Genomic DNA, 25,877 nt, shown 5'->3' on the forward strand with positions numbered 1-25,877 from the left:
ATATATACTCTTCAAAGATACATAAGAACATAACTTGTCCTCCAGCCAGACCTATAGTTAATGGTATAGGGTCTGTGTCAGCGAGAGTAGGGGAATATTTTTTTGCAAACCAGTGTTGTACAAACCAAGGCTTACTTAAAGGATACTAAAGATTTATTGAATTTACTACAAGATATTCAATGTGACATAAACCAACAGATTTATATGGTTGCGGCTGTCGTATCATCACTGTATACTATTATAATTCATCATGATGCCATGTTGGCCCTGAATTGGGCTCTTAGTCAAAGGGAGGATCTTCCTTACATCCAAAAAGTTTTTTCGGGGAAAGCCTTGGATTTTTGTCTAAAACACAACTATTTTTGGTTTGATAATTGTTATTATGAACAGCTGAGTGGCGTGGCTATGGGAGCCAAATTCGCGCCCACCTTGGCGAATATATTTATGGCAGAATGGGAGGACAGGTTTGTTTTTTACAATCGCAGGCCTGAATTGATCTTCTATTAAAGATTTATAGATGACTTGTTATTCATCTGGAGAGGATGGGATGTGGAACTGAATCAATTCATGTCATATTTAAATAATAATAATAATCATATAAAATTAGAATATCAATTCAGTTCTGAATCCAATAATTTCTTGGATGTTACCATCATGAGAAGAGTTAATGGGTTTGTCACAAAGGTATATTTTAAACCTTGTTGGCATTGGCTATCAAATCCCAGTACCATTGGGAAGATGATCCAATCCCCGGCTACACACCTGATTACACCCGAAGGACCAAGGCATGTTCAGGAGCTTATGATACAACGAGCTTTCCATTAGCGCTTCCGGTGAGTGCGCATTCTATATGTTTATTTACACACTCATTTATACATAGATTTTAAACCTACTGATAGAAATAGTTATCTATTAGAAGTGGGCACCACCTCACTTGGTTAAAAAATATACCTATATGAGAATCAGGACGAATTGTTCAGATGAATGTGATTATACTTCACAGGTTAAAATAATTTCCAACAGGTTCAAACAAAAGGGATATTCTCAGGACTTCTTAACCTCCCTGGTGGTATTCCCGAGTGTAACTCGGGGTAAAGTTTCAGCACCACAAGCGGTAACCCCGAGCTACACTCGGGAATACCCTGCAGCGCTGCTCCGAGATCTCTTCTTCACTTACCTTGTCCTGTGCTCCCACAATGTCCCTCCTGCAGTGTCCCCTGCAAAGTCCTCCTGCCGATGCCAGCATCTGTCTTCTGGGTTCCGTTCTCTGCGACGTCGAGACGTATGGGAGACGGAACTGGCAGGAAATTTGTAATTGTAAAAGTGACATTCACTAAATTCACTAAAATCACATAGTAAAACATTACTGTATCAAAGCATTTTACATACATTTTGTCCCTAGTGCTTTGTCCTGTGCCCTGCCTGCACTTTTACTGTTCTTTCTGCCTTGAAACTGAGAAACGTCCATGGCGTCCAAAAAGCGTCCCTTTAAGTCAAAAGCGGTTTTAGACCAGCTAGAGAACAGCGATAGTAAATTAGAATCACTTGCAGAATTGAGTGATAATGATTTGTGGGGAAATTCATCAGACACTGAATTTATTATTATATTATTATTTTTTATAATTATTTATTAAATTATAATTTATGATTTTGTGTTCCAAATTTTAACATACCCGGGATGTTTACTAGACTCTTGTTCGGACAGATTTCAGTGAGTTATTCCTAAAAATTACAGGCCTACAATAAAAAAAAATACATATTTCCATTCAAAAAAATGTACCGCTTTAAACACAGAAATATGGACATAATCAGACCGCTAGGGAGGTTAAGTCAGGTTGAGAGGGATGTTCTAGAAATACCTAGAGAACAATGTTTAATGGATAAACAAAAGGTTGAAACTGATCAACATCAATGGAGCTTCTTGTCTGACTTTCATTGTCAGTACAAGGATGTAGAACATATTTTTAATAAGCACTGGCATATTTTGTTGATGGATAAAACATTGGGAAATATATTATTAATGACAACTAAATTTATTTATAGGAGAGCCCCAAATTGTTAGGAAAAAATTGTTCGGAAAATAATAGATGCCCCCAATATTACATCTAAGTTCCCTCTTAATAAGGGGTTTTGTCACATGTTAGACTGCAGTTTTGTTTGTGCTGTTACCTTCTTGCTGCAGTCCTGTTCCTGATCCCTTCTCAGGTTTGTCTGTGCTCTTCTATGGGCGTCGTCTGCTGTTCTTTGGGTTTTATTTCCTTCCCTTCTATCACTTCCTGTCCCGCCTCCTTGTTTGCCTGTCTATATAAGAATTGCTCAGACTAGGCCACTTTACCTGAACAACTTCCTAGTTGCTTGAGCTCCCATGTGTTTCTGTTGTCTTGAATCCTATATTGACTACCCGTGTACCGACCCCGGTCTCATTCTCTGACCTTGCTTGTTTTCCGCCTGTCCTGAGCTCGGCTTGCCTATCAGATTCCGTTTGTCTTCTCCCGTGATACCCTGCTTCCACGAGTGCTCTCTCCACCTCAGCTGGGTGTACCTGGGGGCTGCGACCTGGTCCCAGCTTGCTGCAAGTCCATCCCCACCATCAGGTGCTCTAGTGAACAAGCAGGCTTGGGCTTAGAATCCGCGCCCTGGGGAACCCCAAGTTGAGGATCCATAAGAGCTCACTACCACCGGTGCTGACCATTTGCTCAGGCCATGAGCTCCTCGGAGACACCGCAGCCTCTCCTGGAACAACTTCAGTGTTTGGCACAGAGAGTCGATGTCCAGCAGGCCTCTGTTTCAGCTCCTGTCCCGGCCCCTGCTCCGGTTCCTGCTTTTCCACCTTTCGCTGTTCCCCCAGTGGAACACTGTCCTTCGAGACTCCAGCTGCCTCCACCGCCTCACTTCTTTGGTGATCCCAAAGCTTGTCGGGGCTTCATCAATCAGTGCTCAATTCACATCGAGCTAGCAGCCCACCATTTTTCTACTGACTGTTCCAAGGTGGTGTACATGATTTCCCTCCTTTCTGGTGAAGCACTGGCTTGGGCCTCGCCACTGTGGGAGCATCAAGATACAACTATTTGCAGCCTCCCAGCCTTCCTGCAAGCTTTCCGTAAAACCTTCGATGTGCCCGGCAGAACTTCATTTGCCGCAGGAGCTCTTCTTTGGCTTCGTCAAGGTAGCAGGACTGTTGGACAATATGCAGTTCAGTTTTGCACCTTAGCTTTGGAACTGGCATGGAATAATGAGGCCCTCTCTGCAACCTTTTGGCAGGGTCTAGCAGTCCGTATTAAGGACGAACTAGCTGGAAGAACAATACCCACCACCCTGAACGACTTGATTGCTCTTAGCATCCAAATCGATATCCGCTTCCAGGAGCAAGATCTGGAAAGCGCTCGTCCACGTCACCCCCCCAGTGGGTTCTTTTGCTCCTGTTTTCCAGAAAGTCCTTGATCAACTTACCTCTGCAACCATACTGAAGAGCCTATGCAGTTAGGCCGAACACACCTCACTCCACAAGAGCGATCGCGTCGCCTAAGATTTGGTCTATGCCTTTACTGTGGGGCTGAAGGTCATCTAATTAAACCATGTTCTGTCCGCCTGGGAAACTCGGGTCTAGGTCACTCTGAGGGAGGTGATCTAGACCAGAACCTGAATTCTGCCACCTTCCCTCGATTTATCATACCTGTCTCCATTCATTGGGCCTGAACTCGTACCAGGTTTCTGCTTATGTGGACTCTGGGGCAGCCAAGAACTTCATTGAGCAATCTTTGGCCACTGAATTGGGCATTCATCTTGTTCTCTTGATGACACCCCATTCAGTATCTACAGTTGATGGCTCTTTTTTGGCCTTAGGACCTCTACGCTTCCAAACCACCTCCATAACTATGCATATTGGCGCACTTCATTATAAGGAAATCTCCTTCCTGATCCTCCCTAAGTCTTCTAGCCCCATCATTCTTGGACTTCCATGGTTGCAGAAACAATCACCCAATCTTGACTGGAACTCTGGCCAAGTATTGTCTCGGGGGTCAAAATGCAATCAGACTTGTCTCCCTAAGGTGCTCTCACCTCACACTGTACCCGTGGCTGAGGCCACCACCTCTCCGATGCTCCCTCAACATTGCCAGACCTTACAAGATGTTTCTTGTAGTAAAGCTGCTCCCCTGCCTACTCCTATTGCGGGCCCCCTTCCGGTGCTGTCCTCCTCTAGTTCCTTACCCTCTTTGCTGCCCGAATCATCGGTCCCTTTTACATACTGTGCAGCTCAGAGCTCCTATGTCGCTACCTTCTGGATGGGTGGAGGTTCCAATATCTGTGACCTCTGTACCATCTGAGTTCCCAGATTCATGTGCCCTGCCTGCTTTGGACCCAGCCGTGGTTTCCACATTAGTAGCTACTGTACCCTCTGTCCCCTGTTCTACCACCCTACAGTGCCTTCTGTCCCCTGTCCTGCCCCCATGCACCCTACAGTGCCCTCTGTCTCTTGTATTACCTCTGGTTTCTGTTCTGCACAGCCTGTCTTGCCCACTGTACAAATCAAAGCCTTCACGCCTACTCCTGTGCCCTCCCTGTCATCCTCCTCACCAGACCCTTCATCCTGCTTATTGGTGTCTGCTCCAGCCCAGTTTCCTGTTGTATGTTCGCCTATTCTTACTCATTCTGAGGCAAATGTTTCCAAGAACTTACATCTGTCAGCTTCCAAGTACAAAGTAGCTGCAGAATGTCATCACCGGGTGAGTCCCAAATTTTTCCCTGGTGACAAGGTTTGGCTCTCTACCAAGAGTATCCATCTATGGATACCCTCTATAAAATTTGCTCCTCGGTTCACTAGTCCCTTTACCATCCTTCGCCAGGTCAATCCTGTTGCTTTTAAACTTTGCCTCCCTTCACATCTGAGAATCCCTAATGTTTTCCATGTTTCTCTTCTGAGACCGTATATAATCAACAGATTTTCCCATCATCATCATCCTTCCCCAATAGCGAGTACTTCAGATCAGTATGAAGTCAAGCAAATCTTGGATTCTAAATTCATCAGAGGGAAGCTCTTGTATCTAATTAACTGGAAGGGATATGGTCCTGAGGAGAGGTGTTGGATTCCTTCTACTGATGTTTCTGCACCCCGTCTGGTGGAATTTTTTCATCAGAAGTTTCCCCTTAAGCTTGGCCATAAAAGAGTGGGGAGACCTCGTAAGAGGGGGAGTACTGTCACATGTTAGACTGCAGTTTTGTTTGTGCTTTTACCTTCTTGCTGCAGTCCAGTTCCTGATCCCTTCTCAGCTTTGTCTGTGCTCATCTATGGGCGTCGTCTGCTGTCCTCTGGGTTTTATTTCCTTCCCTTCCATCACTTCCTGTCCCGCCTCCTTGTTTGTCTATATAAGACGTGCTCAGACTAGGCCACTTTGCCTGAACAACTTCCTAGTTGCTGGAGCTCCCGTGTGTTTCTGTTGTCTTGAATCCTATATTGACCACCTGTGTACCGACCCCGGCTTCGTTCTCTGACCTTGCTTGTTTTCTGCCTGGCCTGACCTAGGCTTGCCTATAGGATTGCGTTTGTCTTCTCCCGTGATACCCTGCTCCCACTAGCGGTCTCCTCCACCTCAGCTGGGTGTACCTGGGGGCTGCGACATGGTCCCAGCTTGCTGCAAGTCCATCTCCACCATCAGGGGCTCTGGTGAACAAGCAGGCTGGGACTTAGACTCCGCGCCCTGGGGAACCCCAAAGTTGAGGATCCATAAGAGCTCACTACCACCGATGCTGACAGGTTTAATTCCTTTCTTTCATATGATATGGACAGTTATTACCAGAGATTGTAGATCTGGAGTGTTGAAGCCATTCTGGGAGAGTTACTGTGGAGAGTCATTTACAAAGGCTATTGATTTGGAGTGTTGGAACCATTCTGAGAATAATCGATGTATATGAAAGAGTAACCTGGTCTGGAGAAATATGTTTATACCAAAGCCAATTTTGCCAACCCATGAGAGAGGCAAATAAAGTTGGCGAGTGTACACCTAAAGGGGGAGCACAGCACAATTTGGATATTTATTTACAGTCACATGGCGATTTTATTTTTGAAAATTCAATTCACATGGTGATTTCAAAAAGGACTTTATTGATGGACTTTTTGTTTATGAGTTTTTTATATGATTTACAGAGTGCTGAATTAATATTTTGTTACTTCAAAATATTATTTATTTGTTACAAATAATGTTGTGACTGTTTACACTAAAATAAATTTGTGTATTTTTTCCTGAAAATATGCGTAAAATAGCTGCACAAATATGGTGCAACATAACAAAATTTAAACTGCCACCACTTTATTCCCCATGGTCTCTTCCCCACAACCCTGGGCTGTGGTTGTGGGTGTCTGTGGACGGGGGCTTATCGGAATTTTGAAGCCCCCTTTAGCAAGGGGGCCCCCAGATCCCAGACCCCCCCATGTGAATGAGTATGGGGTATGTGGTACCGGTACCCATTCACAAAAAAGTGTAGTGTGAAAAAGTAGATCCAACGTTAATCATGATGCTCGCCATCACTCCTGAAAAAAAAAACAGAAGAAAGGCTCAGCTCCCGACGCTGGCTCCCGGCCGTCTGGGGCGGGGCCACCCGTGACATTACCTGTGTGATGCTGGGTCAATGAGGTCACATGGGGCGGGGTCACATGTGTGATGGCCCCGCCCCTTACATATTTAAGAACTGTCAAACCAGCTTCTAAGCAGATGGCCAAGGTCCATGGTCGTTAGCAAAGCCGTTTTTTTTTTTGGAGCAGCGGCGGCGGACATCGTGATTGACATTAGATCTTCGGGGAACATTCTTTTATTAAAGGACTTGTCAAAAAATGACTCCTGTCTTTTTTCACACTACAGCTTTTTTTTGTGAATGGGTAGCAGTACCATATACTCCATACTCATTCACGTGGGGGCCAGGATCTGGGGGCCCCCTTGCTAAAGGGGGCTTCCAGATTCCGATAAGCCCTCCGCCCACAGACCCCCACAACCACAGCCCAGGGTTGTGGGGAAGAGACCCTTGTCCCCATCAACCCCAAAGAACCCCCTCATGTTGAGGGCATGTGGCCTGGTATGGTTCAGGAGGGGGGGGGCACTCGCTTGCACCCCCTCTTTCCTGACCTGCCGGGCTGCATGCTCAGGTAAGGGTTTGGTATGGATTTTTGGGGGGACCCCCACACCATTTTTAAAAAAATTTTGGTGTGAGGCTTCCCCTCAAAATCCATACCAGACCAGAAGGGCTTGGTATGGATGGGAGGGGGGGACCCCACGCCGTTGTTTTATTATATTTTAATTTCCGGCAATTCTTCCTTTACATTCAGTTGTCAGTGTGGAATCCCGCTGACAGCTGAAACATCGATGCATGCTTTTCACTACTAAAATACTGCATGACTTGATAAAATAACTCATGCGGTATCTTAGTAGCCTTTTTAGTGAATTTACTATTTTTCAGTGCATTCTGGGAATTTGGGAGGGTCACTTGGGGTTATCTTTCAAAAACTCTTCCAAACACAAACGTGCATAAACACAGTACGTAAACGTGGCTAAACTAACGTTTTTGACCTACGTTTTCTAGCAATCAGTTTCCAGCGGTCAGAAGAGTTTTTCAAATGCCCTTTGTACATGAGCCCTTATCCCCTTCCTGCCCAGGCCAATTTTCAGCTTTCAGTGCTGTCGCACTTTGAATGAAAATTGCACGGTCATGCAACACTGTACCCAAACAACATTTTTATTGTTTTTTTGAGACAGGCAGAGCTTTCTTTTGGTGGTATTTAAGCACCACGTTTTTTTTAATTTTTTGCTAAACAAACTTAAAAAGACTGAAAAATATGAAAAGAAAAAATTTTTTTTCTTAGTTTCTGTTATAAAGTTTGTAAATAAGTCATTTTTCTTTTTCACTGATGTGCGCTAATGAGGCTGCAGTGATGGGCACTGATAGGCTGCATTGATGGGCATTGGCAGGCAGCACTTGTGGGCATTAACAGGCATCACTGAAAGGCAGCACTCATATATTGCACTGATTGGAACTGTTAGGCAGCACTGACGAGCACTGATAGGCAGCACTGATGGGCGGTATTATTTGGTGACACTGACAGGCGGCACTTACTGTGTAGATGTCTCCTCTGAGAAATGCCACTTACCGGCTCTCCTCATATGCTGTAAGCGTGAGGAGAGCACTGCCAATAACTGGCAATTCCTTGTTTACATGTGATCAGCTATGATTTGACACAGCTGATCACATGACAGAGTCTGTGTCATTGGCTTTTTACTCGGATCGGTGATCCGCTATGTCTCAGGGACACAGCGCACCACCAATCGCCGCATGCCCCCCATCATATGAAGTCCTCCCAGAACAAGAGAACCACCGCCCGTCCGTCATTTCCTTATATGGCATGTGGGAGGTGGTTAAAAAATGCAGATTTTAACATGTGTTTTAAAAAAGTTTTTTTAAATGCAACCTGTCAGTGTTAAATGGTTTGTTTTAACCTTCTAACTGCTACATCTGTAGGGGTGTTTGTTCTGTTGAAAAACAACAAATTTTACTGGCAGGATCACCAGATGAAAATAAAAGAAAGCTGAAAATAGAAAATTAATGCAGACGTCACATCTAAGAATGGGTAAACTGCAATACAATAAATGCTTTTTGGTTTAATACCACTTTAAACTGGTATCATAGACACAAGTCGAAATCCCATAGTCACAGGAGCTTTTTTGTGACATATCAAGTGACTCAGTGTAAGCTGACTGTTACTCAAAGTTTCGCTTTCATTTCTCCTCCACAAGAGTCGCCCTTTGCAGTCTCCTTTCTTCCTAAGCCACACCTGCTTTGTGCATATAAACTGCAGTATATCTCTTTTTCTATTGATTCTCAGTGACTCAAAGAGTCTACAAGTTCACCATTACATTGGAGGATACCAACTACAAAGAAGAAAAATGCCACCAAAGGGTATGAAAGCAAGTATCAAATCTGGAAATACATTTCTACAACATCTGGAAGAAACAGACAGATTTAATATTACCAACAAAGAAGAACTAAAAGCAATCTATACTGAACTTCGGAAGACGTAAGAGCATTTTATTGTTTTTACCATAATGACGATGAGGATTATTATTATTATTACTAGCCGCAGAAAAAGCAGCTAGTTATTTTATTCATATTTGTTTGCTGAATTACTTTTAAATTGCTTGTGACATTTTTGGGCAGAACTAGACAAGTCTGACGTGCATATAGCTATTCTCAATTTACCCCATTTAGAAAATAGTCCTCCAAAGCAATTGTATGGCAGGAGTAAATTTTTTAAAGGGATGACCCCTGGCAATTAATACATTATAGGACTAATTTATCTTAAGTAGTTTACCCACCAGTTATGGGGAACCAAACCCCCAAAATCCCAATTTTTGGGTTGTCACTAGAACAGGAATAGATGAGAACTATTCCAATAAGGGATTTTCCTCACTTTAGAGGGATTTCCTCTCACTTTGTGTTTGGCTATGGGACAGGAAGTGAAGGGAAATCTCCCCAATGGGACATAGATGGTAGAAAAAAACCTGACGGGTTATAACCCTCCTTTACTCTATTCAAAATAAAAAATAAAGTGATTTTCCTTTAGTTCTACTTTAAACTCTAATGTGTGCGCAGTAATTTAATTTAAAAAAACCTCCTGTGAACTATTCTGGAGAGATGTCACATGCTAAATTGTTGGATCTTGCTCCTAGTGTCTCAATTAACTAACAATCTGGAAATTCTGACTGAAAAAGGCTTGTTGAATGCACTTTGTTTTACATGTTGTAAAGAATCATAAATAGCTTGTCTACAGATAAATGGAGGTGATGAGAAAGAATTTCACAAACTCTCTTCCTCTAGCCAAAGAATGCCTTGTATTCTGTGAAATTAAAATGCAAGGCTTCTTATGGTTGGAGGAGGTGCTGAGCGAGTGATCCAATGTGATCAGTGTACTGCAGACAGAACTACAAGTCTCAGCACTGGACGTTCGGTGCTGAATGGAGACTACGGGCTGAAAAATAAGAGATTTAACAAATGCTTCAGTAGCCAGAAATGGGGCACACTTCATTAGATATGAAATATGTTTTATTGTGCAAATGTACTAAGATAGACTTTGGCCATACTCCAGCTTTAAAGTATTTCTTGTATAGAAAGCTGCATATATGGCATTTGCAGTTGCTCCCAATATTTTTATGTTGGTACATATTACAAGTAACAGGCCCCTGGCACATTGGACGTTTCGCCCTTGTTCAATATGGCTCCAGCATTAAGGTGTGGGTGGAAGGCACAGACGTACCATCCAGCCTCACTGCTGGAAGCTTGTCAAACTCTGAGAGGTGGATAGCTGCTATTGCTGGATGATGCACCTATCATTACTTAAGTTTAGGGCAGTATGTGCCCAGGGATGAATTCCAGAATGCATACCACCCCCCACCTACACCTACTTGCCGAAGCCTCATGTATTGAGGCTACACATCCATTGTGCACGAGACCTTAAAGCGATTCTAAAGGTTCTCTATTTTTTTTTTTTCGTAAAATAACAAACATGCTATACTTACTGTGTGCAGTGTTTGTGCACAGAGCAGCCTGGAACCTCCTCTTCTCAGGTCCCCTGCTGGTTCCTGCTTTCTGTCAGGTGTCCCCACAGCAAGCAGCTTGCTATGGGGGCACCCGCTGCTCCGTGTGTCCATTCACACATGGAGCCGCGGTTTGGCCCTGCCCCCTCTCTCCTCAGAAACCCCAGACAGCCGTGTCATTTACATCGCTGGTTCTCGGTGGGGCTCAGGTAAGTATTGAGGGGGCTGGGGGAGCTGTTGCACACAGAAAGTTTTTTACCTTCATGCAAAGAATGCATAAAAGGTAAAAACCTTGAGCCTATACAAAAGCGTGATGCAGCAACCTATGAACTTTAAATAAAATATAGTGGTTACTTCACCTGTGCTGGAACCACAACCAAACACGCTTTTGAAACACACATCCAAATAGAGAAAGGTCAGCACCCAGGCGTTCAGTGCAAATAAAATTGTCTTGATTATAAACCCACAGGGGCAAAAAGTATCCAATACACAAAAAGATGGTGATGCATTTCTGTCCTTATGGACCTTAGTCGTAGCAAACTTCAAATGGATAACAGCACTCGAAATAACATTTCACTGGATTTCAAGGAAGGCAGGATCGAGAGTTAACCCTTTCATTAGAAACATAGATCCTCCAATGGGAAAACCCAGGAGAGTTATCCTATCCAAATATGATATACACCCCTCCAACTTTTTATTTGGTTTTCCCATTGGAGGATTTATGTTCCTAATGAAAGGGTTAACACTTGATCTTTCCCTCCTTGCAAACCCAGTGAGAGGTTATCTAGAATGCTGTTACCCTTTTGTAGTTTGCTACAACTAAGGCCCGTAAGGCAAAAAATGCATCAACATTTTTTGGCGTATTGGATTTTTTTGGTCTATAGGTGTTTGCAATAAAGTAGGTTTTTTTATACGCTGAACACCTGGGTGCTGACCTTTCTTTTCTTGGACACATTCACTTTTTATTGTTCCACATGAAATAGCAGTATAGGCAGGATCTTTTGCAGTGCTACCCCTCCAGGGGCCGCTGTAGATAGAACAGGTTCTTTCTTGTCGGTGCAAAACAGCTAGGCGCACAGCAACAGTCTATCCACACTGGCACAGTGAGAGGTCTAGGGTTTTTTTTTTTAAGATTTATTCTAGTAGAACTTGAGAGGGAGGGGAATAAGCATGGCACCGTGAGCAGCGTGTGCTCTGGGCACCCGCCATGTTCGAGGGATGTTTGAAGGAATCCCGGTCCCTGACTATCCCAAATCTGAGAACCCTGGAATAACCAGGACCAACAAGCAGAGCCCCAGCGGTTGGGGAGTGTGAGGTGGCCAGTGTGGGTCAGACAGTCCTGGTGGTGGCTGGCGGGGCAGAGGACCTCCATGGAGTCAGATCCCTGGAGTCAGATCCACAGAGTGGCCGGCGGACCTGTGGATGGAGACTGCGGGGAGCCCGGAGATCCCGGCGGTCTGGGAACAGGACTTTTAATATGTTGTCATTTCTGATGCCTATGTTTTTGTGATAAATCAAATTTAAATACATCTGAGTTGATGGGGGAGACAGAGAACTAACTTCAGTGGGCTCTCTTAGATAAAAGGTGGACTTGTCCTTTTTTTTTTTTTTTTTTACTGGCTCCCAAGTTAATTGAAAAGTTGATAGGAGAGGCAGTTAAAAGATTTTCCCTGGGGACAGCTGTATAATAGAGAACCAATGTGGAGACAAACAGGGGATTAGCAAGCTGACAGTCACAGGAAACTTAAGTTAGCAAAAAAGTAATAAGTGAGTTGTACCAGGAATGAAGGTCAAACAAGCTAAAGGAGGGGGCTTAAAAACCCTCCAACCAAATGTGAAGGTTACAACAAAATAAAAATGATATGCCCCTGCAAGAGAAAAGTCCGGAGGATCGAATTCAGGAAAAACAACAAGTAGGAGTCAGAAAGTTCGATAGTGACCATTCCAGACTGTCAGCTGAGTCCCAGGAATAGAACCTGATCAACGAATCAATAAGTGTGGACAATATAATGGAACACAGCGACATGGAACAGCAAGGAGCCATGTTACAAATACCAACAAGATGGAAATGTTTGCAAAAATGGAGAACTGTCTGAAGAATGAGTTGGGAGTACTACGCAATGACGTGGGATGGATACTAACGCGAATGGAAGAGGTAGAAGAGAGAATGGAAGTACATACTCAATTAATTCATAAATTGGAGATGCAGGTGGAGGAGATGCATAGAGAACAGAAACAGTTATCATATAAGTTAGAGCACCAGGAGAACCAAGATAGAAGAAAGAACTTAAGGATCCGGGGCCTCCCAGAAGAAGATCAGACAGAGGATCTAGAGGAGAAAATACAGTATGTAACCTAATAATGAGAAAACTGGTGTCAGAAAATATGCAAAGTGAAAGATTACACAGGATTAGACGGCCATCAGGAGCAGCGACAGACAGTCCTAGAAACGTGATAGTCAGATTCCATAATTTTGCAGATAGGGAAAGAATATGGAAAAGTCTGCGGGATGCTACTGAAATTAAGTTTGAGGAAACAAAATTGCATATTTTTGCTGACATCTCTCCAGAGACACTGGCAAGAAGAAGATCTTTGAAGCCATTACCGGAACATATGAGAGAGAAAAAAATCAGCTATAATTGGGGCTTTCCAGCTTGCTTGATTGGCTGTAAAGATGGGTAATCAGCAAGATTTAGGTTCCCTGAAGACTTTAGTGACTTCTGTGAGAAACTAGATTTACAAAAAATAGAACTTGAAGGGTGGTAAGAGGGTCTTAATGTGAGGGGTGAACAGGAGGTAGGAAAATGGCAGCGGGTAACTAATGTCATGAACTAGGGATTGGAGTGGAAATGAGTGTTTTGAGTCTCACCCCATAATAGGAATCACTAGTGGAAAGGGTCCACAACAGATTCCAGGGCATTATGTAGGCCTCGAGGGTCTCGGGGTGGTCGTTGGGGGAGAGAGGGTGAGAGGTGGGGAGTAGGTAGTGGGTGGGGGTGGGGGGGGGGTTGGAGGTCCAGTTCTTAAGTTGTGTCCCTGGTGTGGGAAACTTGATTAGATAAGAAAAAAATTTACAAATGAGTTCGATCAAGTTTATGACTTATAATGTGAAAGGATTAAACTCCCCGACAAAAAGACATAAGATACTTAGGGAAATATACCAACACTCCAAAGACGTAGTGTTTCTAGAAGAGACACACATAACTTATGCTACAAATGTTAAGTTATAATCGAAGTACTATCCAACATGGTATTATACTGATTCCCCAATTAAAAGGGCTAAAGGAGTAGCAATCGGGTTTTTAAAAAATATTAGCTTCATGCTGGAGGGGAGAGAGGAGGACCCAGAGGGCCGGTTTCTATTACTTAAGGGAAGACTACAAGGAATGGAGTATACTAAGACTGAAGAGGTTATTACGCCAAGGCCAATTGACCGATACTTGGAGAGTAAAACATTGAAGAGAAAGAGATTACACCTTCTTCTCTCCAGTACATGGAACGTACTCTAGATTGGATTATATATTGATAGAACATAGACAACTGTAGTCGTTGGTTAGCTCCAAAACTGAGGTTATGTCCATCTCTGATCATGCTCCTGTCACAGCGAGACTACGGGTTGGTGCAGAGTAAAACAAATACTTGGAGAGTACATGAGACACTCATACAAGATCCTGAAATAGTGAAAAAGATAAGGCAGGAAATTGAACAATTTTTTGAGTTTAAGGAGACCAAGGAGGTGTCAGTAACTACAGTATGGGAGGCTCAAAAGGCATATATCATGGGAATATTGATAGTGACAGGAGCAAAAAAAAAAAGAAAGAACGGGGAGAAAAAATAAAGAGGGTGATGGAGTAGTTATAAAGGTTGGAACAGCTACATAAAAAGAATGGAGGCATGGAAATATGCCAGAAGATAACTCTTCAAAGAGAAGAATTAAAAGATCTTATGGAACAGGAAGTGAGGAAGATATTTAATAGGGTATCAAAAGAAAGATACCAGTGGGGGAATAGACCTGGAAAAATATTTAATGAGGAGGTTAAAAGTTAAAAAAATTAAGAATTTTATAGACAAAATCCAAAAACGGACAAAGGAGGATGTGTATATTCCACCAATGACATCGCTAATAGGTTCCAAGAATACTGTAGTAGGCTTTATAATGTGAGTCCTAGAAATCAAATATAAATGGAAGAAGATAGTAAGAGAAAAAGGCAGAAATACTTAAAGGAGGTGGAGATGCCTAGAATAGCATAAGATAAATTAGCGGCCCTTGAGAGAACTATAACTCTGGAGGAAGTTAGTTTGGCCCTGAAGAACACGGCCTCAGGAAAGAGGGATCACTGTAGGTTATTTTAAAAAATGTAGAGATCTTTTGGTACCTAAAATGTGTGGTTATATGAATGCAGGAGAAAGGATGCAAATGAGGGAAGAATCATTGCAAGCACATAACTATTATACTCAAAGAAGGAAAGGATAGTTCACAGTGTGCTAGCTATAGATCCATATTCTTATTAAACGCTGACACAAAATTATATGCTAAGGTTTTAGCAACTAGAATGAAGGAGCTGATGCCAGATTGATACACCTGGATCAGGTAGGCTTTTTTCCTGGAAGAGATGGATGGGATAATGGCCTACAATCATTGATCCTCTTGCAAAAAGTAAAGAGAGAGAAGCAACCGACAATTTTCCTGTCGATAGACACCGAGAAGACCTTCGACAGGGTAGATTGAGAATTTATGTTTGATATGGTAAAATCTTTAAGCCTAGGGCCCAAAATTCTAAATTAGATAAAAGGTCAGTATAATGGCGGTGGTTAAGGTTAATGGATCCCTTTCCCAGCCATTTAAAATGTATAATGGTACGAGACAGGGATGCCCACTATCTCCACTGTTGTTTGTGTTATCACTAGAACCTATCTTAGCATGAGTTAGACGGAGTGTAGATGTAGTAGGAATAAAGATAGGGGATGTGGAGTACAAGGTAGCAGCATACGCAGATGATATGTTATTTTATATAACAAATCCTAGAATAACATTACCTAATCTAATGAGAATATTAAAACAATACGGTGAGCTGTCAAATTTGAAAATAAACCCCGCAAAGTCAGAGATTTTAAGGGTTCATGTACATGGGGCCTTTGGAAAACTCTTCTGAACGATGGAAACTGACTGCTGGAAAACATAGGTTAAAAAACGCCAGTTTTGCCGTGTTCGCATACCGCATTTAGCCACGTTTATGCATGTTTGCGTTTAGAAGCGTTTTTAAAAGATAACCTCAGGATACCCTCCCAAATGCCCAGAATGCACTGAAAAACAGTAAATTCACTAAAAAAGGCTACTAAAATACCGCATGAGTTACTTTATCAAGTCTTGCGGTATTTTAGTAGTGAAAAGCATGCATCATGTTTCAGTTGTCAGCGGTATTCCCACTGACAGCTGAATGTAAAAGAAAGAATTGCTAGCAATTAAAAAATAATTTAAAAAAACAGCGTGGGGTCCCCCGTCCATCCATACCAAGCCCTTATCCGAGCATGCAGCCCAGCAGGTCAGAAAAGGGGGGGGGGGGGGGGGAGACATCATGATTGATTTTGGATCTACTTCAGGGGACATTCTTTTATTAAAGGACTTCAAAGAATGACTCCTGTCTTTTTCACACTACAGCTTTTTTTTTTTGTGAATGGGTAGCGGTACCACATGCCCCATATTCATTCATGTGGGAAGGGGGGGGCGTTTATTTTTTAATTGCCGGCAATTCTTTCTTTTCATTTAGCTGTCAGTGGGCATCATGCTGACAGGTGAAACATGATGCATGCTTTTCACTACTAAAATTCTGCATGACTTGCGGTATTTTAGTGGATTCAAATAGTTTTTTTAAAAAATGCTATGCAGTATCCTACCGCATACTCTGGTTCGTTAGGATACCGCTTAGTGAATTGTATCCTGGATATGGACCAATCAAAAAACGCTTCTAAATGCAAATGCTTATAAACTCAGTTAACTGCTATTACACGCGTTTACAAGTGTTTGGCGTTTGAAACGCCGGTAAAATCTACTTCTGAACGCAATTTTGCTGCGTTAAAAAAACGACTATAAACTCAACTGCCTGTAAACGACTGTAAATGACTATGTGTACATGGACACATAGGAAAAGATTAAGGAGAGTTCAGGGGCTGCTGAAAAAAATGCAGAAGAGCTCCTGAACGTCAGTTTATCAGCTGCAGTGTACATGAGCCCTAAATATCTACATCCCAAAGCAAGAGAAGCGGAGTCTTCAAAAAGAGTTCCCATTCACTTGGAAAGAGAAGGAAATAGTCTATTTGGGAATAAAATTAATGTTCTCATTAAAAAGCTTATACCAGGCAAATTACACCCCTTTAATAAATGAAATAAAGGAGGAGCTGGGGAGACTCTCAAAGGGTGAAGCCTCTTGGATAGGTTGCATAAATTTGGTAAAGGTGGTGATAGTCCCAAAAATTCTTTATAAGTTTCACATGCTCCCAATAGGACAGGGTCATTTTTCGGGGTAATAAGGAAATTGATACTTAGGTTTATATGGGCTGATAAGAAACCGAGAATTAGATGTGAGGCATTGTGTAGGGTAGAAAGGAATGGGGGATTTGGGTTGCCTAACTTTAGGAAATATTATTTAGCAGTATTATTAACACGAATAGTAGGTTGGACATTTAACTCACTAGGGAAAGGATGGGTAAATATGGCAGAAACACTAAGTAAAGCACAGTTAGGGAAGATTGTATGGATACCACACTAGATGAAAATATAAGTCCTTTAACAAAAAAAGTGTTAAACGTGTGGGATAGAATTCATAAGCAGAAAGGATGGAAATATAATTCCGTATTCATTCCTTTGGTGGGTATGGAGTGTTTCCCTCCAAGGAGGGATAACATTTTCCGTAAATGGATTAAAGATAAAAATGCACATTTGAACGATATTTTGATTACGGGTAATTTACACACATTCCAAGAGTTATGGGAGAAAAGGGATTTATTTTTCATATTACTTGAGTGGCGATACAGACAATTAAGACATTTTGTTTCATCGCTCCCTCATCCACTGAGGACTGGGGAGGATATGAACCCTTTTGAAAAATTGCTGAATGTTAACACAGCTCTGAAACAAGCCGCTTCTAAGATATATAACATCCTCATAGATATGGAGGGGTCTGATCCTCCTGGGTTCTTGGAAAAATGGGAGGGGGAGCTTGGAACAAAATTGAAGGAACAACAAAGGATACAATATTTAAATTAACACATAAGGTGATAAATATGAGCACAGTAGAAATTAACTATAAATGCTTGACGAGATGGTATATTACACCAAGTGTGGCACATAAACCGCAAATTGCTGTTTAACCTTTATGTTGGAGAGGTTGTGGGAAAAAGGGTACAATGACACACATATGATGATATTGCCTAAAAATACATTTCTGGAAGGAAATAATTAATGGTATCTAGGAATTTAGAGGGGCTTCTATACAAATGGACCTTTGGAAGTGTATATTTTATTTGGAGCTTGTAGGTAAACAGTGTAAAAACAGGATACTATACCATTTAATTAGCGCGGTCAAGGGTCTAATCCTCAGGTTTTGGCAAGCTGTGTCATTCGGAGGAGGATAAAATGGAAGAACTTAGGAAAACATGGGGTTGTTGGTTAGAATTTAAAACATCTAAGAGATACTTGGAACTGGTTGGGAGTTTAGGGGGAAAAAAGTCAGGAGAGTATGATGGAGAACCTGAAAGTAAAAGTGGGTATGAGAAGGAAAGGGACATAGATAACGATAGATAAATATAGGAATAAAAAGTTAGTTAAGTAGACCTGAAGGGGGGGGGGGTAGTGGGAGGATGGGCGGGAGACAAGAAGTGGTAAAAGAGATTTATGTGATTGTACTAGTGATTGTGAATTGTAATGGGTTGTTATATTTTTGTACGGTAAAAGTTAATACAAAGATAAAAAAAAAAAAAAAAGAAGAACTTGAGAGGGATTCTGGGGTGATGCAAGATACTCCAAAACAAATGTGTTGCTAGTGGAGGACACTTCTATCTTAGTATTAGTATCAGCATAGACAGTAGTAGGCTGGGGTAGTCTTTAGATGCACAGCTGTAGACTATGCAGACAAGAATTTCAAGTGATAGGAAATTGAAGCAGTTCAAGTTTCATGGCTAGGGACCATGAAAGCTTCAGCACAAATAAAGAGGCTCTACCCACAGGAGCCTAGAACACACACAGTCCACAGGTGCTAGCCTCCAACAGAGTAGTCCAACATGCAGCCAAGGAGTGCCCCAGGGCAAGAAGCCCTTTGGAACTCAGATCTGTTCACACTCAGGGGAAAGACTATCTCATTTGGGCTCCAGTGTATTTAACAAGACCTCATCCACCATCTGGGCACACATTCCCAGGGACTGGATAGACCCTCCTAAATATTCAGGCCGAGTATCTGAATCCTCCCTACCCTAATGCAGAAGCTTCTTCTAGGGTCAGTGAGAGGTAGTCAAACTTCCTTCCTGTGGAGTTCTGACCAGACCAGACTAAACAATCCCAGCTCTTGTAGTTACAGCAGAAAACCAAATTAAGTTTATCTAACAGCTTATCTAAGAGGGCTTTACAAGTTCTTATCACATCATAAAATAGTGCATCGCATATATCTCTATAACCTCATATATGAATGAAAGCACCCAAACCATGTGATTATGCAACAATGGTGAATACACTAAATACAACTTAAAAGTCCATAATGTGTGCTTGATCCATGCGTTTATAATTTGTTACCAAACAGGTGCTCTTTATTGCTTACATCCACATATGTAAGCAATAAAGTTTGTTACCAAACAGGTGCTCTTTATTGCTTACATCCACATATATTCCTATAGGTGCTCCTCCACCAGAGACATACATATATACCAGCAATGGGCAAACTACGGCCCGGCGGACCATTTAATCCGGCCCGCGGAGCTAGGCTCCTCTCACAGTCCGCCCTGAAGACCGGTGTAGCATGAAAATCTGTCTCCTATGAGAATCTGTCCCCCTCGACGTATCTGCGCATGTGCCGGAGATCGCCGATCGGCTGCTAATGCCTGAAACTGGCACATGCGCAGATACGTCGAGGGGGACAGATCCTCATAGGAGACAGATTTTCATGCTACACCGGAACGGCGCGGGAACACGGCGAGAGGAACGCGGGGAGCAAAGGTAAGTGAATTGACACAGGGGGGACTTGGGGACTTAATATGGGGGATGAATTACTATAGGGGGGATGAATTACTATATGGGGGATGAATTACTATATGGGGGATGAATTACTATGGGGGATTAATTACTATATGGGGGATTAATTACTATGCTTACTATGGGGGAATATTACTATACTTACTATGGATGACACATACACATCATTCATCTACTCTTGGTCCGGCCCCCGGGTCCAATATATGAACCCATTGCGGCCCTCAAGTCAAAAATTTTGCCCACCCCTGATATATACTCTCACCTCCTTTTTATGACCGAAACTGTATAGGTCAAATACTGCCTTTACCTTTTAACCTGGGTAAGTATACTGTGTAGATAACTCCACTTTCCTCCTCACTCTGCTGCAAACGGTCCCGTCTACTCTTTATCCCACATATCCTCCGCTTGCCATAGTGTAGTATATAAATATAGCGTGATTTATTAAAAAAACAAAGTGCACTCACATTTAAAAGTGTCCTGCTGGGACACCACAATAAAAACCTTGTTATAATGTATTTTCAATGTGTTCAGGAATTTCCAAGATGGTGGCCCGTAAACATCCTGTTTAGCAGCTTGATGTCATTGGCCCACTCTACGCGTTACATCACATCACATGACTTCCTCAGGAGTTCTCCTGAGGAAGTCACGTGATATGTCACGCGTAGAGTGGGCCAATGACGTTAATATGTGTAAATTGGTTTACGCGAAGGTTATAGCATTTACAAATGGCGGTATAAATACTGGTATTTTAATAAAAATTTTTTTACTAGTAATGGTGGTGATCAGCGACTTATAGCGGGACTGCAGGACTGCGGCGGGCATTCTGACACTGGGGGGAAAATGATGTCACTGACATCCCCAGTGACACCAATACAGTGATCAGTGCTAATAAAAACTGACACTGACACTGTACTAATGGCACTGGGCAGGAAGGCGTTAACATGTGGGGCGATCAAAGGGTTAACTGTGTGCTGTTTCACAGTAAGCTGTGTCTGTGCTTTTAACTGTAAGCACACTGCTTTGTATGGCTCTGCTATTGTTTACATACAGTTCTCTCCCCCCGTCGGTAATACTCAGCGATCACCGGGTGCCAGTGAGTAATCATTGGCTGGGACCCGGAGATTGACAGCCAAGGTCGCATATAGCCGCATGGGTAGGGCGCGTGCACGGCTCGAGCGCGCCCCCTACACTCAAATGCAAAGTCACATATGTATATGCGATTTTTGCGCACCCCTGCCACCCTATAGCAGTATTTCTGCTATAGGGTAGTGGGAAAGCAGTTAAAGTCATTGTAAAGAGTCAAGGTTTTTTACCTTCACGGATTCTATGCATGGAGGTAAAAAAACCTTCTGTATGCAGCTCCTCCCGCAGCCCCCCTAATACTTACCCCCATTGCAATCCAGCGATGTGCACGAGAGCCTCGGCTTTCCGGGATACTCTCCCTCCTCACTGGCTGAGACGAAACAGCAGCGCCAATCATCAATTCTGTATGCAGGGGAAGCTGCATACAGAAGGTTTTTTACCTCCATGCATAGAATCCATGAAGGTAAAAAACCTTGACCCTTTACAGTGAGGAGAGAGAGGGAGCAGAGCCGAGGCAGAGAGCATGCCTGCTTGGGTGCTCCCATAAGACTCTTCTTGCTCTGGTGGCATTCGACAGGAGGGATGTGCCCTGAGCACTGGCAGGGGACCCCAGAAAAGGAGGATCAGGGCTGCTCTGTGCAAATCCATTACACAGAGCAGGTAAGTATAATATGTTTGTTATTTTTCAAAAATAGCTGACAACGCAACCCGTTCAACTAAGTGGAGTTAAAACTGGCAGTGAGAAAGCAACATAACACCTCTTGACCACCTATCAAGCACCCTCTGAGAAGTGATTCACCGTGGATCACTCTTCAAAGGTCAACACAAGCTTTGATGGGCTGCCCTAATGCAACACATGCAAAATAACATACAATAACACATGTGCATTAATGCAAAACACAAATGTAAAGGAGCCCTTAAAGAATTACATCAGTAGACATTGGTTTTCAGACACAAAAAAATTTCTAAGAATTGAATTAAAGTGGAACTTCACTCTTTTCATCAACATTGACTATTTTTAATCCTTATGCTGCCAGCATTAGTAAATAGATAGGAAAGTATATCATATTTACTCGTTTTCAACGTTTTTTTTTAACCTTTCTTCAGTTACGTCCTGGTTTCCATGCCTAGGAAAAATATGTTATACATCCCAGGGGTCTTCGGGGGGGGGGGGGGGGGAGGGAGGGATCTCAGCCTATGCCTGAGCTAAGGGCCGATGGATTTCAGGAAGTAAATGCTACGTGAATCATCTGCCCCTACTCAAGATGGTCAAAAACAGAAATGCTAGGGGGTGTGTTCAAAGCGATTTGTCTGTAAAATAACGCATGGAGACATGGATGAATGTCTGAGTTTGCTTTAACTATTAAAAATGAATAAAATAGTATTTTTAGTTTGTGGTGCTCAGATGCAATGCAGCTCCACTTTAAAGCTGAACTTCGGGAGCCCCCCACACTGCAAGTTTGAACTACTTTTTAGGCCTAGGCATAGAGGAATGATATGTAGTACTTACCTTATTCCTCGCTCCAACAGGCTTCCACCAATCTGATGTTATCATGAACAATGCAGGACTAGTAGTCCTGCTCTGTATGTGAAGGTCTGCCCACAACCTAAAGCACCAGAGAGAAGAGGAGAGCACCAGAGTGAGGAATACATTTTAGGGATTACAGCCTATTCCTCTACTCCTAGACTTAAAGAGAAGCTATACCCCCCTGTTAATTTTTCTTTTTAATCCTTTCTTACCTGTCTGCTGGGTTGCTCCTAATCAGCCTACTCAGCTGCCCAGTGAATCCAGCATTGTCCTGCTGCATCCTACCCTTCAGCTCCACACAGGCTGCCATCTTCTTCTATGACATCGTTGGGGAGCCGTCTATCTCTTATGGGTTCTTGCAGCCGGCCCCCTGAGGATAAGGCCTCCAAGTCTACCCTCCTCCTCTCGCTGCTCCTTGGATGTCAGATGTCTTCTTGGATGTCAGATGTAGATATCCCAGGAGGCTGCGGCATTTTTGCCCAGAAACTTTATCTTGCTAAATATTGTTGGTTTCTTCTATTTGCAGAGGGGGGAATGCTGCATTGGCCCAAACTTGAGTTTTGGAGTGAAACTTTGCTTTAAAAAGCAGTTAACCCTTGCAGTGCCAGAGGCCCCACTGCACGGGTATTTTTCACAAACAATCCCAAAGTTCAGTCCTGCATTTGTTAGCAAGCACTCTGTTGTACCCTGGGAGTTAGTGTGTTTAAAATCCCAGCATGCATTGCGAGCAGTTGTCAGAAAGTACTGGGAGCTTGCTATGCTTGTCTGTGTTGCCCTTTTGTAAGGAGTAGTTGTGGATAAACTGCATCATGGAGACAGTAAGGTGCATGGCTCATATTTGATATACGCATTTTCCATTTCTATAAAATGTAATCCTGGGTTGGTTTGGTTAAAGCGAGCTGTGGTTTTTAACTTCTAGCCTGTGACCTAAAGAAAACCTGCTGCTAACCTGAACTACTGTGCTGCATACCTAATCTATGTCAGGGTCTCTCCAGGTAATGAAGTCAGGATTATGGCTCCAGATTGTTAGTGGTAGCTCCCATATTTTATGTCCATAGGTTTGCTTTCATTCTCCTGATCTAGACCAGACATACTAAGATTTGTCACTACACTATTTTTGTCTTTTTAAGTCAATTGAGTTATTCTAAATATTTTTAATTGTTATATTATCCTTAATATATTGTACTCCTACAGAAATGTATCCAGCCAAAGCAAATATTTACTGGGATGAATACAAAACAAAAACAAAAATGCTTTTTATGTGTTAAGCAGTTGGCCTTAATAGATAATAAAGCCATAGAAGCCTTTAGATTGTCCTTTTTGTGTGGCTGTACAAATGGCAGGGTAGGTATGAAAGACGGCATGAGTAGAATGGGTCAGTACACATTGTTCATAGGGTATTGCATTGTACTGCACTGGTGCAGATTTAGGGATTCATTCCAATGACTTGGCCTGCTGGGTGAGTGATAGGTGTGCACTGCTAGCTAAACCCACACAGGTGACTGATGCTTATTATGTATGTGAAAGCAGCCATAGTGAATGATAGATTGTTGTGCGGGTATTGGAAATGCAAACTTGACTTTTGTTGGCAGTGGTATGTTTTTTGGATAACATTTTACACAGTTAGGCGTTGTGTTTTGAGCTAATTGTGGTAGTTACCACAATTGATCTACCTCAAAAACACCTCAAAAACGCATAGTCTTTTCGCTGTTTTTTTTTGAAAGGACATGTGACTTAAAACTGCACCAAAAACGCTTCTCAGAGGCGGTTTCCATTTATTTAAAAGGTAAGAGGTGTTTTTGGGGTGTTTTTTTTAACTCCCCAAAGATGCTGCAAGCAGGCGTTTTTACACTACAAGCACAACGCCTCAGTGTGAAAACATACATAGATATACATTCACATACATAGGGAAGCAGTTTTCTTGAGCTTTTCAGACACTTTTTAATGCAAAAACACTTGAAAAAGTAGCCTTAGCCTAGGCTCACACTGTAAACCACATGTGAATTGCACCGCATTCCTGTGCAAATCACATGCTATTCAGTGCGGTGAGCCCATTCATTGTGGATGGCTCAAATCATACCACATTGGCATCTGAAAGGTGCAGGCAGCTTTTTTTTTTTAATTCAAACTGTTTGTACCCATGAGATCAGGTTCATTTAAACATACTGCATTTGCTGCCTGCTTTTGGGGTATTGTTAACTTTCTACTGACACCCGCAAAAGATCACAGAACACAGTGTGGTTGCTATTTGGTGTGGGAAACGCACAGGAATCGCTGTGTTTCCCACACCGCATCAGTGCTGAAGGGATCATTTGTAATGGAGAGTGAATATATTCTACAAGGTTACACAATACCTGTATTTTTCAGCCCATTCATTAAATGCAGGCTGCAGTATGGAGTCTGTATTGCCCTACAGAGTACTATCTAACACAGCAGACAGAACTCTGACTGAAGGGAAGGTGGGCAAATTACTTTAGTTTCTTTTACATGGGCTTTCCAATCAGGTCTGCCTGTCATGTTTTTCATGCAGACCTGATTGGAAGCTCCATGCAAGTCTGTCGGTGAAAATGGGTCCGAAAAGGCTCGCTGTCAAAATGCTGAATAAACATGAATGTGCGCCGGTGTCAAAAAAGTTACATCTGTCCCGCTCTCAGCAGGAGATGTGTTCATGGTTCCATTGCTGAATGCACTGGACACCAGCTGTGTGAAAGGATCCTTTTAACAGGTTTTTTTTTCATTGTGCTTTAACCACTTCAAGTCCGAACACTTTTACCCCCTTCCTGTACAGGCCAATTTTCATCTTTCAGCACTATCACACTTTGAATGACAATTGCGCAGTCATGCAACACTGTACCCATATTAATTTTTTTGAGACAGATAAAACTTTATTTTGTTGGTATTCACCACTGGGATTTTTATTTTTTTGCTATATAAATGAAAATGTCCAAAAATTTAGAAAAAAAGTGTTCTTATAAAATTGCAAATAATATTTCATCATAAATCTTGGCCAAAATTTATTCAGTTATCTTTTTAGTAAAAAAAAAAAAAAAAACCCAAAAATTATATATATATATATATATATATATATATATATATATATATATATATATATATATATATATATATATATATATTTTTACATTTTTATTTTATTTTTTTATATTATTATTTGTTTTGTTGTTTTACATACTGTCACCCTAGCAGTACAGTTTCACCATGGTGATACTGTTCTACTTGTGAGGGATGATGAAGATTTTTTTTTTTTTTTTTTTTTACACTGATTGCTTTTACACCCATAAAGGCTGTAAAAGCAATCATTTCTACTTCTCTCTTGCTGCATTCTTGCAGCCATTAAGAAATACTGTGAGAGCTGTGATTGGTCACAGCTTGTCACATGGTACGAGGCTGTTGTGAATAGCCTTGTACCATGTGACCTCTGTGATCATTCACAGAT

At 42.2% G+C, this 25,877-nt stretch overlaps 1 protein-coding gene across 1 annotated transcript in view; it reads left to right on the top strand.

Moving 5' to 3' along the window:
* The first annotated feature begins 8,827 nt into the window (after positions 1-8,827).
* The window catches only part of MOV10 (Mov10 RNA helicase), a 129,490-nt gene continuing 112,440 nt past the window's right edge, over positions 8,828-25,877 (top strand). Inside the window, exon 1 of the mRNA XM_089676727.1 lies at positions 8,828-9,058. Coding sequence (XP_089532853.1) covers positions 8,928-9,058 — 131 coding nt within the window. The 5' untranslated portion in view covers positions 8,828-8,927. The remainder of the gene's footprint in view (positions 9,059-25,877) is intronic.

This window comes from Staurois parvus, unplaced genomic scaffold, assembly GCF_062004578.1.
Source record: "Staurois parvus isolate SC_StPar_1 unplaced genomic scaffold, SC_StPar_1.0 ptg000172l, whole genome shotgun sequence".
In the NCBI taxonomy this organism is placed as follows: domain Eukaryota; kingdom Metazoa; phylum Chordata; class Amphibia; order Anura; family Ranidae; genus Staurois; species Staurois parvus.